Source organism: Heterobasidion irregulare (assembly GCF_000320585.1).
Source record: "Heterobasidion irregulare TC 32-1 unplaced genomic scaffold scaffold_03, whole genome shotgun sequence".
NCBI classification, from domain to species: domain Eukaryota; kingdom Fungi; phylum Basidiomycota; class Agaricomycetes; order Russulales; family Bondarzewiaceae; genus Heterobasidion; species Heterobasidion irregulare.
The window spans coordinates 2,049,230-2,061,276 of NW_009258199.1; the positions used below are offsets into that span (position 1 = coordinate 2,049,230).

A 12,047-nucleotide genomic window follows, 5' to 3' on the forward strand; every position below is an offset into this window, starting at 1 on the left:
TTCTGTTGCTTCGAGGGGTAGTCAACCTCGTTTTAAGCGTTTCCAGAGCGGGCTGGCCGAGTCGCGAGCCTTTCTCGAGTACGAAAGAAGGGGGCAATCACGGAGGCACGTAATAACATCACAAACTCACAATCCAGGTCTCCGTCGGTGGATTTCAAGGTTTACGAGGCGGACGCTGCATGCTAGAAATGCCAAATGCTTGTGCTCGACAAGACAGGACGTGTCATGAGGCCAGTCTCGAGCAAGTTGCCGCTCTTGACAGCATTCGGGGTGACAAATTTCGACTCCGCGCCATGACCTTTGTTGGGGTATGTAAGTCACACGAGGCGGCTGTGTCATTGGACCCATAACAATATCGCCCTTGCATTTCGCGAAATCGATTCCACGCATGCATGGCGCCCATTTTCCGAAAACCGCGCCCATTTGCCATGCTCTTTTGACTTTCAAATATTCTGTGACCTCTGCCAAGTGAAAGCCTCCTGAAAGGATCGTTGGCCGAGTCTCGTCCTCAATGTGCCTATTACTCGTCACAACTGGGTTGAAATAACAGCCTTTGATTTCTCATGCGCCACGGAGGCGGGCTCAACTCATGGCGTTCACAGGAAGACGACTTCCGTTGCCTTAGCCAGACTGGCACCGCTGAGAATAACTCTCCCTTCTATTTTCAATTTCTTCTGAGTCCCATGGCGTCGGAGGGCGTCGAGCTGTCGAGCCTTTTTTGAACCGATCGCATAATTCGGGATCCCTATCAACTCTGGGCCTTAGGACAGTCTTCGGCTTGGGAGTATGATACTTGGCTTCCTATAAAACGACATCATGCACCGTACATGGATGACCATCCGACAACCACCCATCGATACCATCTCTTACTACGATGAGCACTTCTGCCCACTATACTTTGCCATCTGGTCCTCTGGAACGGTTCACGCCGCGTATTTCTACCGGATTCCCCAATCCTCGTTCATTGCTCATAGTGTTCGGTGAGCTGGTCATCGTTCTCGTTGATACGACGTTTACAGCATGACTCATCTGGTTCTCACAGCTCGGAATTCCATCCTCTCTGCTCTGCAAAACTCTATCACGATCGGATGTCTTGAAATCACTGACTCTCATCAAACTTACCGCTTTGGGCATTCTATGTCTGACGGGAGTGTAGCTGGCCTCAAAGTCATCAGTGACGACTTCTGGATTCAGATCCTAATGTGTGTTTCCCGTTATTGTCCATCTAGCTCGTTCTGAACGATCTACTCATATTCACAGCTCCGGAGACCTTGGTTGTGCGTCCCAGATCCTTGAAGCCACAAAACTTTACCTTCTTCCTGACTTTTGTCTCTAGTCAGCGAGGCCTACATGATTGGCGCTGTTGAAGTAAGCAGTCTCAAAGATGTGATGCACGTCAGTGATTTTTCATTTATGATTCCGAAGCCATTACGCAAGCTTTACTCATTTGCTTGTATAGTTATGGCTGCAGAACGAGTCAGGCATGGCCAATATCACATCACTTTATGCGCGCCTTTCATCGGCTCTATCCGGCCTTTCGAACGCGTTGTTTGGTCAAACCCGTGCTAACGCGCGGCTCAATGCCATGTCCAGTTATGATCAGTCCAATGAACTATTCAAGGTATGTCGATCTCTACGACTTCTTAGTGCGACACGCGACATTAATCATTCTTTATTCGGCTCCTGCTTGCTGGCAAATGTGAGAAGGCTTTCCTCAGCAAGGAAATGATGTACTCGTGTGCCTTGTGGAGTAACGAAGAAGAGGGGTTGCGAGGAGATCTGGTTCCAACATCCCGAGACACGAGTGGTGACTTAGAAGCGGCGCAGCTGCGGAAAATTCATCTTGTGCTTCGTAAAGCTCGCGTTCAGCCTGGGCATAGAGTCCTAGAATTTGGGTCTGGATGGGGTGCTATGGCGATAGAGGTGTGTGGTCTGTGTTCTATAATAATGCCTCCGTTGACACAGCGTCATCATTTCCGCCAGGCTGCGCGATCCTTTGGCTGTGAGGTGGATACTATCACCCTTTCCGTGGAGCAGAAGAAGCTGGCGGAGGAACGAATCCAGAAAGCGGGTCTCCAAGACCGTATACGAGTCCACCTCATGGATTACCGTGAGCTCCCTGCCGAATTTGAGAAGGCATTCGATGCTTTCGTGAGCATCGAAATGCTTGAGGTACGATAATCTTTTCTTCATGCTGCGACCTGTCCTTATGAACGTGTCCATAGCATGTAGGCTCTAAGGTACTTTTCGATCGACTCGATGAGCGGGCCGTTGACTGACGTCCTACAGTATTATACTACTTATTTCAAGATAGTGGACTGGGCACTGAAGCCGCGCAATGCGACCATCGTCATCAGCTCTTCGACTTTCCCAGAGTCTCGATATACAGGATATCAGTTACGTTCTATGGAGTCAGGCTGTCTGGCCCTGGCTGACTTCGATTTACAGAGCTGAAGATTTCATGAGAAAATACATGTGGCCGAATTCATGTCTTCCCTCAGCGACAGCCTTGATTACCGCTGCCCGCGATGGATCGCAAAGCAGGTTCACACTTGATAGCGTAGAGAACCATTCCGCTCGTACGTACTCTGCGCCCGCTCACCGCTCTGGTCTGAGAAATTGTTTCATGCAGACTATCCTCGCACCTTACGAGAATGGGATCTCCGTTTAGAAGCGAAGTTGACACCGGGCATGCTGGCCAAAGATTTCCCGAACCTACAAAAGGATTGCGTGGCGTACGAGACTTTCAAGAGAAAATGGAGGTACCTTTTCGCCTATGCGGGCGCCGGGTTTGCAGGAGGGTACATAACATGCCACATGATAACGTTCATACGCCAGGTGGGTCCGACGAATATCTCCCGCGTTCACAACGCTCAATCATTTTAGAACGATGCTCCTGACATGTGCGATTGACATCGAAGCTCGTAAGCGGAAGGCACACTGAAACCATCGTGGCGTCACGACTATCTATAAATGTGTACCTTGCTGGCCAAAAGAAAGAAGGTCTTGTTGTATATGTATAAGGATTCTTAGTTACAATAGAGTTAATTATATACCTGTCCAGAAACTCGTGTATCAAAGCACGGCTTTCGAAAACCTGAGAAATCGTGTGAACACTGATTATATTTGAGAACAACACAGGACAATAGAGAGCGATGCTGTGGGATAAAAGCCATTCAATCAAAGTGTATGAAGTCCTTGACCTCATAGTCTCGAATTTAAGACCGAAACTCAAACCGTCCTAGGAGTGCTTCTAGGAAGCTGTTTGAACAGAGTTGAGTGCTTGATACGCGTAGGAACTTGACAAGAGTAGTTTTCAAAGATTCGTATCTGGAGCGTTCGAGAAAAGATGAGCACCTATGGCATCTTCGGTCAGTCAGAGGGCGAGAAGAAGTGTTCTGAAGGAGTTATTCGCCGCTTCTACTGGTGTGAATCCTTGGAGCCATGTCGCGATAGTGGATGACTCTGCAAAGATGGGGATATGCCATCTTTGCTATCGACAGAACGGACCCCAGATGAGACACGCCTGAGTGAGGTGATATTGATCCGAAGACGTCTCGAGATCCCGGCACACCCGCTCCGTGCATTCGAATTCGACCGACGACGTCCATTCCATCAGATACGAAAATCGGCGGATCGAGAATGAGGACTGGAAGGCTAGAATCAGTTGGGGTCATCGTCGGGTGCTTCGAGAGACAAAAGACACTTCAGCGGCTCAGGGAACGGAAGGTTGCATAAATCAATGCACTCCTGAAGCCTGAGGCCTGATTGATCGAGGATTTGACCCACCGTCCAAAGGGCCATCATAGGCCAGCATCTGCCAGCATGCGTCTCAGTGACAACCACGAGGCTTGCGCCCTTACGCAGTAGAAACGTTCGAGACTGCTTAGACTATGTAGCGATCTATACTGTCCCCGAGTCTGCTCAATCGGGTGTGAGATTTTGCAAACGGTGCCATGAGCTTTTTATGGACGAATCGAAACGCGCCCTTGCGACGAGCCGCTCGACTTTGTGGTGCGGATAACATCGTTAAGGACCTCTAGGTTATTTAGCGATGAAGCCGGAGTCATCGAGGATTTACCTTTACGGCGAGTAGGTGATCTAGACTCCATATCCAATCCAAAACCAAGCCTGGATTCACGATGAGTCGGAGGAGTATTTCGTACGCGAGTGAGCTCGTGAGCACCTATGAGCACTCACAAATGTTCATCAATTTGAAAGGTATTGAATCACGCATAGATATCGATATGCACCAGGCCGTCTGTTCGAAATATTGATATAGATTTTATCGTGTCTTAAGCGAAGGGTGTGGAGATTGAACCTCGATCATAAGTTGCGGTGGAGATGGAGCGGGCCGGTGAGTTGGGCAATCCGATATGAGAGCGTTAGTGATATCCGTGAAGAAAAAACGCTCATAGACAGTCATAGACGGAGCGGTGAGCAGAACGGAATATCCCGTCAAATATCTCGTAAAGTAGGGTCATATGAATGGAAATTGAACAGTGTCATCAAAGAGAGGGTTCAATCTTGCGCAAGTCCTTATTAGCTACATATTGATAAAAGTAGGGGTAAGAGACGCACACTTAATAAAGACTCAAAGTCAGAGATAATGACTTGATCCTTCGAAGGCATGAGGCCTGGTATCATCACACGGCATGAATTCGGCGTGTGTTCCATCAGGAAACTATCACCTTGAAGCTCGAACACGGGGACCAGAATGTGAGAATGTGCCCAACGGCAACAAGCGCCGTATGATGAGTAAGCTCCACAAAAGATGACTTCAATGCAACGCCATGGACTAATGCAGATGCGCGGCGGGAAAGCTGTTCACCAATCGACCCATAGCAGATCGAGTTGAACGGGCCTTGCCGTAGATCAGGTCACAAGGTATATGCCAAAGCCCAAGACCTCATAAATTTATGAAGGTTTGAACGGAATTTGACGAACATAAGGATCTTGCAAAAGCCCGTCGCCGTCCTGGGAACCAGTGGGAGCCAAAAGTAGATACGGCATCCGAAATGAGACAAGGTACGAAGGGCACATGGCCCCACAGAGACGCGACTTTGTGGAGCGTTTTCCTGACGTTGCCGACGAAAATGATGACGATAATGATAAGCGTCTATATGTCGCTGTGCACGGGTCCCGTGCTCTTGGTAAGAGACACCTGTCGACTATGCGGTAGACGAGCTGTAATACAACCTGCCGGCAACATCGTTGACAACCCAGTCAAGGCCTTCTATTAGATTCTTTCCTGTAACAGCGCTGCATGGCCAGATTTTCCATTCGTGAGATTTGATCGACTGCAGTTCCAATGCCTGAAGAAAAGAGAAATCATCGTCTGGAAAGCGAGTGGCCAGGCATTACATACTTCCGTGATCTCATCATCTGTCATAGAGCCAAAGATGTCTTGTTTGTTCGCAAATATCAGAAGAGATGCACCTGCAAGCCTCTAAGGTATTCATGCCAACATTAAGAATCAAGCAAGGGAAGATGAAAATACTTACATCTTCGAGCAGTAGACTGTGAAGCTCTTCCTTACAGTCTTGGATACGCATTCTATCTCCAGAATCGACTACCCATGCAATGGCATCTGTTTGCTCGAAATAATTCCGCCAATATGGTCGAAGTGTGCGTTGACCGCCCACATCCCCTAAAAACATATGTTAGGGTTCCAGTATAGAAGTATTACGAGGGCGATACACACAGATGTTTAACGTATACCTTGAGGGGGGAGGCCACCCTTAAGCCTCTGTCAGTTCAGACACCTGATCACGCCTCACCTTCCATGGGTGAATGTCTTGATGTTGAAGCCCAGGGTTGGGCTTACGCTCATGATATCTTCACCATTGAGCTTCTTCAAGATTGTCGTCTTGCCTGCATTGTCAAGGCCACTATCAAGTTCTTCGTTAACAATCGTGAGAGGAGGAGCTGGCTCATAGGTTACAGGAAGAGGATGCGCATCTCCTTCTCCTTCTGGCGATTTTTCCGTATAATAGTGAGCAGGCCCATCAGAAGATTGAGCGAGGGGATGTTAATCCGTAACGTCTATACAGTCTAGGAGGACGACCGTCGGAGCAATCGCAATGGAGGAGGACCCCGGATCGCTGTACCGTCATTGCATAATGTGTCTTTACGGTTTTCGGGGCCTTCTGGACTTCATTTCTGTGTACTACAGTCAGGCTTCGCTCTCAATCGACACGACTGCCTACTTGTAATCCACCAAGAACAGGCATTCACCAGCCCATCTTTTTGACATTCAGATATGGCCCCAAAAAATAAAGGCAAGAAGGGAAAGAAACAGAACGCTGATGACGACTTCTGGTGTGTGAGCCTGTTCTACAGTCAAGTCTTTAGAGTTACTGAATGAGAGTCCCTAGGGATAAAGCGGGCGAATCAGTCCCTAGCATTGACCCTGATTCTGCTGATCGAGTAGGCGAAGGCCCAGAGGGCGAGTATCCGAATAAAAATGCTGCCAAGAGTGCCCTCTCGTCCTTTGCAGCCTTGGGTACAGTGGATGCTGAAGGCCAAAACGACGAGGAGGACTTCGGCGGGCTCATGGTTCGTCTCTAAATTTATTTCAGCTCCATTTGTAATCCCTTCGCAATAACGATCAACATATGGGGCTCAGTCAGCACTCAAGGCCGTCCGAGCAAAGAAAGACAAAAAGAAGAGCAAGAAAGGTGCAGAGGATGGCGCTGCAACCTCTGTATCATTTGCAGATGATCCTCCACCCGGAGAGGGGTCCGGCGGCGAAGGAACCGAAGACGCAGTGGTCGCTGGTGATGTGCAGGTGCGCTGGCGTTACAAGCTGTCTACGACGCTGATCCTAATCTGGGCTACTCTCTCTGCTCTCCAACCTCTCTGTCCTCCGGTTTCCGTCCTCCGCATCTGCTCTTCGCCTCCCGTTCCCGATCTCTGTCTCCGTTTCTTGTTTTACTTGCTATGGAGTTTCACCACTCCACTGTTGCTAAAGGAGATATCTCGGCTCCGAAGAAAGCCATCGAAATGACCCCAGATGATCTAGCAGACGAGGAATGGGGCGCTGCGACGGGCAAGAAAGGCAAAAAGGATAAAGGCAAGAAGACTAAAGCTCAAGGGCCGAAAGAGGAAAACTTTGGTGAGTGTTGAAGTGGCTATACGAATGTCAACTTATTTTCTCCCCATATCAGGCTCCGAAGAAGTGATCGTAGCCGAGGTAACAGAATCAAAGGAGCCCACTGCGCTTCATTCATCTCAGACGAAGGATGACGACGACGCAGTCGACGAGAACGGCCCGAAAATACTGTCGAAGAAGGAGAAGGAAAAGTTGAAGAAGGAGCGAGAGAAGGTCTGGTTTGAACGAGATCGCTTCACGAGATATACTTTTTATTCATGTTTCAAATCATTTAGGCGAAGAAAAAGGCGCAAGCGGCTGCGAAGAAAGTACAAGGAGCCCAAGAGCCTCCAGCAGAAGAGTCATTTCAACCTGGTGAATTTACACCCCATCCGGTTGAGAAGGAAGAGGATGGCGCTGAGGATGACGCTGGCGGCGGAGAGGGTGACTCGAAAAAAAAGAAGAAAAAGAAAAAGGCGAAGAAGGAAGAGGAGCCCGCACCCGTACCGGTCAAGAAAAAAGGGGGAGCAGGCATCAGCGCTTTGAGGGCGATCATGGAAGAGAAGAAACGGTTAGAGGAGGAGGCTAGATTGAGAGAAGAGGAGGATCGTAAGAGAATAGAGGAAGAGGATCGGCTGGCGGAAGAGGAAGCGAGGAAGAAAGAGGAAGAGAAGCAGCGAAAGAAAGAGAAGGAAAAGGTTTGTTTTCTCGTGATTTATCCTCTGAGCGATCCTCAACAGTTCACTAGGCGAAACGAGAGCTGGCCAAAAAAGAAGGTCGACTCTTGACGAAGAAACAGAAAGAAGAGCAACGCGCGGCAGAGATACGAAGGCAAGCTCTCATCGCTTCTGGTGTACAAATAGAAGGCCTGCAACAAACATCCACTCCCTCTAAACGTCCGCTTTATGGTAACCGTAAAAAAGCTCCTATTGGAAGGGGGCCACCTTCAGCACCGGAATCGGCTATTCAAACGCCGGAACCACCATCGCCGAAGGAGCTTGCGCCAGAGCCAAAAGAGGAAAAGAAGGTGGAGCCGACAGACGATCTCAAGAGTGATTGGGATGCATCCAGCGACGAAGAAAAAGGAAAGCCCTCCGACGTGAAGGAAACTTGGGATGAATCGAGTGATGAAGAGGATGCGTTGAAGCCTGCGACTGAGCCATCGAAACCTGCTGAGAAGGCGTCCAATGTGAAAGGTGCGGAAATAATGAGTTCTCGAACAGGAGTCAGCATTACTCAACACTCTACAGCAGCATCTGTTCAACCTGTGAAGAAGATCACACAACCAGCCCTACCGTCTCCAAAAGTTTCTGCGCAAGCCAAACCTAATATTGGCAAACCTACTCAGGATTCACAAGACTCTTCTGACTCTGATTCGGCTTCTGACTCTGATTCGTCTGAACAAGATTCGGAATCGGAATCGGAATCGGAATCAGACTCGGATGACGGAATGACAAAGGCCGAGAGGTTGGCTGCTCAACGCAAAGCGGAGGCGGTAGCTCGCAGGGCGAAGGCTCACGAAGCTGCCCTTGCAGCACGAAGCAAAGATGATCTGCGCAGTCCGATATGCTGTATCTTGGGCCACGTCGACACGGGTAAGACCAAGTTGTTGGACAAGGTTTGTCGTTTCTTCATAACCTTCGGACTTTTTCTAATTACTCGCCTGTAAAAGATTCGGCAGACGAACGTCCAAGAAGGCGAAGCAGGTGGTATCACACAGCAAATTGGTGCCACATATTTTCCACGGGAAGCTATCAGAACGAAGACTGCCGTGCTCAACAAGGTGAGCACGTTCGCAACAGATTTCATAGCCCGCTGACTTTCAAGATAGGGAAATGAGCAAGAGTACAAGGTCCCGGGTTTACTGGTTATAGATACCCCAGGTCACGAATCCTTCACAAACTTGCGCACTCGTGGCAGTTCCTTGTGCAATATTGCCATTCTAGTCGTCGATATCATGGTAATACCGTATCTGGCTGCTATTGGTCCGACGCTCATCCTCTGTGTAGCATGGTCTGGAACAACAAACCTTGGAATCCCTCCGCCTCCTCAGAGATCGCAAAACGCCGTTCATCGTAGCTTTGAACAAGGTATAGCACTCCGTTTTCCATTATCATTCTGTTTAATGTCGTCCTTCAAGATCGACCGTATATACGGATGGAACCCGACTCTAGATGGCGCACTACAAGAATCCCTTGCGAAGCAGACACGAACCGTGCAGCGTGAATTCGATGACCGTGTTCAAAAGACAATTCTGGCTTTCGCAGAACAAGGTCTCAATGCAGTCTTGTACTACGAGAACAAGAACTTCGCTCGAAACGTCTCCATCGTACCTACATCTGCGATCACAGGGGAGGGCGTGCCAGACATGATCATGTTGCTGGTGAATTTGACACAGCAGCGCATGAGCGATCGCTTGATGTACCTCTCCGAGTTGGAGTGTACCGTCCTTGAAGTCAAAGTCATCGAAGGTCTTGGGACAACTATCGATGTCGTCCTGTCCAATGGTATTCTTCGCGAAGGAGATAAGATCGTGGTTTGTGGTCTCAACGGACCTATCGTGACCCAAGTCCGCGCCCTATTAACCCCGCAACCTCTCAGGGAGTTACGAATAAAGGTAAGTCGCTCGTCAACGTCATCATGGGCTCGGATCCGTTTAATATATGCGCGTTAGTCGGTATATGTTCACCACAAAGAAGTCAAGGCTGCTTTGGGGGTGAAGATCGTAGCCCCAGATCTTGAGAAGGCAATCGCTGGTTCGAGGCTTCTAGTAGTAGGACCAGAAGACGACGAAGATGACATGCGGGAGGAGGTCATGTCAGATCTCACAACTCTTCTCAATTCCATCGACAAGTCAGGTCGTGGTGTTTGTGTACAGGCCAGCACACTCGGGTCTCTCGAGGCTTTGCTCGACTTTCTGAAATCAAGTAAAGTCCCGGTATCCGGTATCAACATTGGGCCTGTTCACAAGAAGGATGTCATGCGAGCGGGCACAATGTTGGAGAAAGCTCGCGAGCTAGCATGCATCCTCTGTTTCGATGTCACTGTTGATAAGGATGCAGAGCGCATGGCTGAGGAGATGGGTATCCGTTTGTTCAAAGGTGCGCGTCGCTTGATTGTTTGGGTGTATGTACTGATTACTGTCATAGCCGATATCATCTATCACCTATTCGACGCGTTCACTGCATACAATGCCGAGATACAGGAGGCCAAGCGGAGAGATGCCGCTCCCATAGCAGTTTGGCCTTGTCGCTTGAAGATCATTGCGTGCTTCTGTAAACGAGACCCGATCATCTTGGGCGTTGACATCTTGGACGGCACCTTGCGGATAGGAACGCCACTATGTGTGATCAAGATAGACCCAGTGACTGGAGCTAAGGAAATCATAGAATTGGGAAAGATGTAAGCCGTTTATTATCCAACATAACCGACCTGACAATGCCTTCGAAGCACATCTTTGGAGATCAATCACAAATCTATGGAAGTAAGGAGTGATTTATCATTGTTGTTGTAATGCCAATAACTCTTTCATTCCATTTCAGATCGTAAAGAAGTCGCAAGCTGGCGGCGGTGTCGCGGTCAAGATTGAGCATGCTGTCTATCAATCAGCCAAGATGTTTGGGCGGCATTTTGACGATAAAGACGAACTTTACAGTCGTGTAACGCGCCAGAGTATCGATGTTCTCAAAGTCTGTCATCTTTTTATTCCATCTCTTCCATTTATTCTCACCTTTTTTCAAGACTTCTTTCAAAGCTGACGTGACCACTGAAGAATGGCTCCTGATCAAGGCCTTGAAGCCAGTTCGTAATATTTGAACTAAGCTTGAAATGCGCGATCTCTAATGAATTCTAATCCAGCGACTGAACATTCAATGAGATCTCTTGCCTTCCTTGCATTGACTTCGGCCTTGAACGATCCCAATCTCTGGCTGGGACTCCTGACAGTATATTTGTATTGAACAAGCTATCTGCATCATGTTGTTTTTGTATGGAAGATCAACTCTCACTCATCGACCAGATTTCGTTTGTACGATACCGTTCTCCGCCTTCAATATCCATCTCCCGTCGGTGTGATGCGGTGCATGTATGAAAATCAATACGGTAGCGGTCGCCCTGTGATAGTCTTCACTCTCTCTTGCAGGCTGACTAGGCCGGTTTGAATTTTGGTTTCTCCATGGCGACATCTTATGGCGGATGCATGTAACATCTTAATTGAACGGTTATGCATGAAAGCCGGCGAAGAAACTGAGATTGAACGCTTCGAATTCAAAATCCTCAATCAGGCCAACGTGTAATTTTGAAAGAAAGGTATGGAAAAGATGCACATTCTTTTACAGCCGGCGGTATACTGCAGACATGTATGTGTTCTCCGGTCTCCTGTGTCCCACAATTATGCTGAAATCGGTTCGTCAGATATCCACCAGGAATGATCTTGTATATCACTATTTGATACGTTGAGAATACTTGTCGACTCTATGCACTATCTTTGCAAGTTTGATGACCGCGGCAAAAAATATCACGGATCGGACTCAACGCGATTTGCCTGACCAAATACTGCACGGAAAGGACCTGAAGGCCGACCGTTATCATAACGCGCGCAGGCGCATGTTTGTGATTTCTTTGCAAGGGCTAAATCATTGTAGCTATTGTAATTTCTTGTTGCTGGTCAGTACGGAACTATCACCTCTCTTCTTTGATTGATACCTTACTTTTATCCACTGCCTAGGACAAGTAATTGACTTGGATAAGAAACATTGATATGACGGCGATGTGGGCTATGTTGATGATCCATTTGTGTGAAGACACCCTCACTTTCATCCTTTTGCTTGAACTAGGCGATCTGGACAAGATGCCTTATCTCCATCCCGTACGATCTCAAAAATCCATCGTCGACAACAGCTCTTTAGAGCCGTCATGTGCGAGTCCCTTCGACTCTTTTTCTCTTCTGCCATGC

At 48.4% G+C, this 12,047-nt stretch overlaps 4 protein-coding genes across 4 annotated transcripts; 2 read left to right on the forward strand and 2 right to left on the reverse strand.

Moving 5' to 3' along the window:
- Window positions 1-874: 874 nt before the first annotated feature.
- Window positions 875-2,913, forward strand: HETIRDRAFT_314541 (uncharacterized protein; the record flags this gene model as incomplete). The annotated part of the gene is made up of 12 exons (XM_009545815.1): window positions 875-980; window positions 1,043-1,202; window positions 1,261-1,277; window positions 1,337-1,395; window positions 1,460-1,621; window positions 1,705-1,923; window positions 1,984-2,172; window positions 2,226-2,240; window positions 2,290-2,396; window positions 2,449-2,579; window positions 2,633-2,838; window positions 2,887-2,913. 12 exons carry the CDS (start codon window positions 875-877, stop codon window positions 2,911-2,913), a joined length of 1,398 nt encoding a protein of 465 aa, XP_009544110.1.
- Window positions 2,914-3,407: 494 nt separating this feature from the next.
- HETIRDRAFT_433260 (uncharacterized protein) lies at window positions 3,408-5,038 on the reverse strand (the record flags this gene model as incomplete). Its single annotated transcript, XM_009545816.1, has 5 exons — window positions 4,582-5,038; window positions 4,322-4,526; window positions 4,234-4,261; window positions 3,974-4,186; window positions 3,408-3,649 (listed from the first exon to the last, which is right to left on the reverse strand). Exons 2-5 carry the CDS (start codon window positions 4,424-4,426, stop codon window positions 3,408-3,410), a joined length of 588 nt encoding a protein of 195 aa, XP_009544111.1. The 5' UTR covers window positions 4,427-4,526; window positions 4,582-5,038.
- HETIRDRAFT_381968 (uncharacterized protein) lies at window positions 5,028-6,009 on the reverse strand (the record flags this gene model as incomplete). Its single annotated transcript, XM_009545817.1, has 6 exons — window positions 5,028-5,315; window positions 5,369-5,449; window positions 5,505-5,650; window positions 5,705-5,721; window positions 5,781-5,891; window positions 5,945-6,009. The coding sequence occupies 6 exons, from the start codon at window positions 6,007-6,009 to the stop codon at window positions 5,172-5,174; spliced, it is 564 nt and encodes a 187-aa protein (XP_009544112.1). The 3' UTR covers window positions 5,028-5,171.
- Window positions 6,010-8,127: 2,118 nt separating this feature from the next.
- HETIRDRAFT_473045 (uncharacterized protein) lies at window positions 8,128-11,228 on the forward strand. The gene is made up of 12 exons (XM_009545818.1): window positions 8,128-8,289; window positions 8,344-8,711; window positions 8,766-8,876; window positions 8,925-9,053; window positions 9,103-9,183; window positions 9,234-9,710; window positions 9,768-10,194; window positions 10,243-10,495; window positions 10,544-10,577; window positions 10,636-10,782; window positions 10,835-10,894; window positions 10,952-11,228. Exons 2-12 carry the CDS (start codon window positions 8,544-8,546, stop codon window positions 10,967-10,969), a joined length of 1,905 nt encoding a protein of 634 aa, XP_009544113.1. The 5' UTR covers window positions 8,128-8,289; window positions 8,344-8,543; the 3' UTR covers window positions 10,970-11,228.
- Window positions 11,229-12,047: the final 819 nt, after the last annotated feature.

What these genes read in the sequence shown, in the direction of transcription:
- HETIRDRAFT_473045 (XM_009545818.1), top strand. Translation starts at nt 8,544, where the DNA reads ATGACAAAGGCCGAGAGGTTGGCTGCTCAACGCAAAGCGGAGGCGGTA. An exon ending in AGACTGCCGTGCTCAACAAG is followed by an intron (nt 8,877 to 8,924) that starts GTGAGCACGTTC and finishes CTTTCAAGATAG; the next exon opens with GGAAATGAGCAAGAGTACAA. An exon ending in TCATCGTAGCTTTGAACAAG is followed by an intron (nt 9,184 to 9,233) that starts GTATAGCACTCC and finishes TCGTCCTTCAAG; the next exon opens with ATCGACCGTATATACGGATG.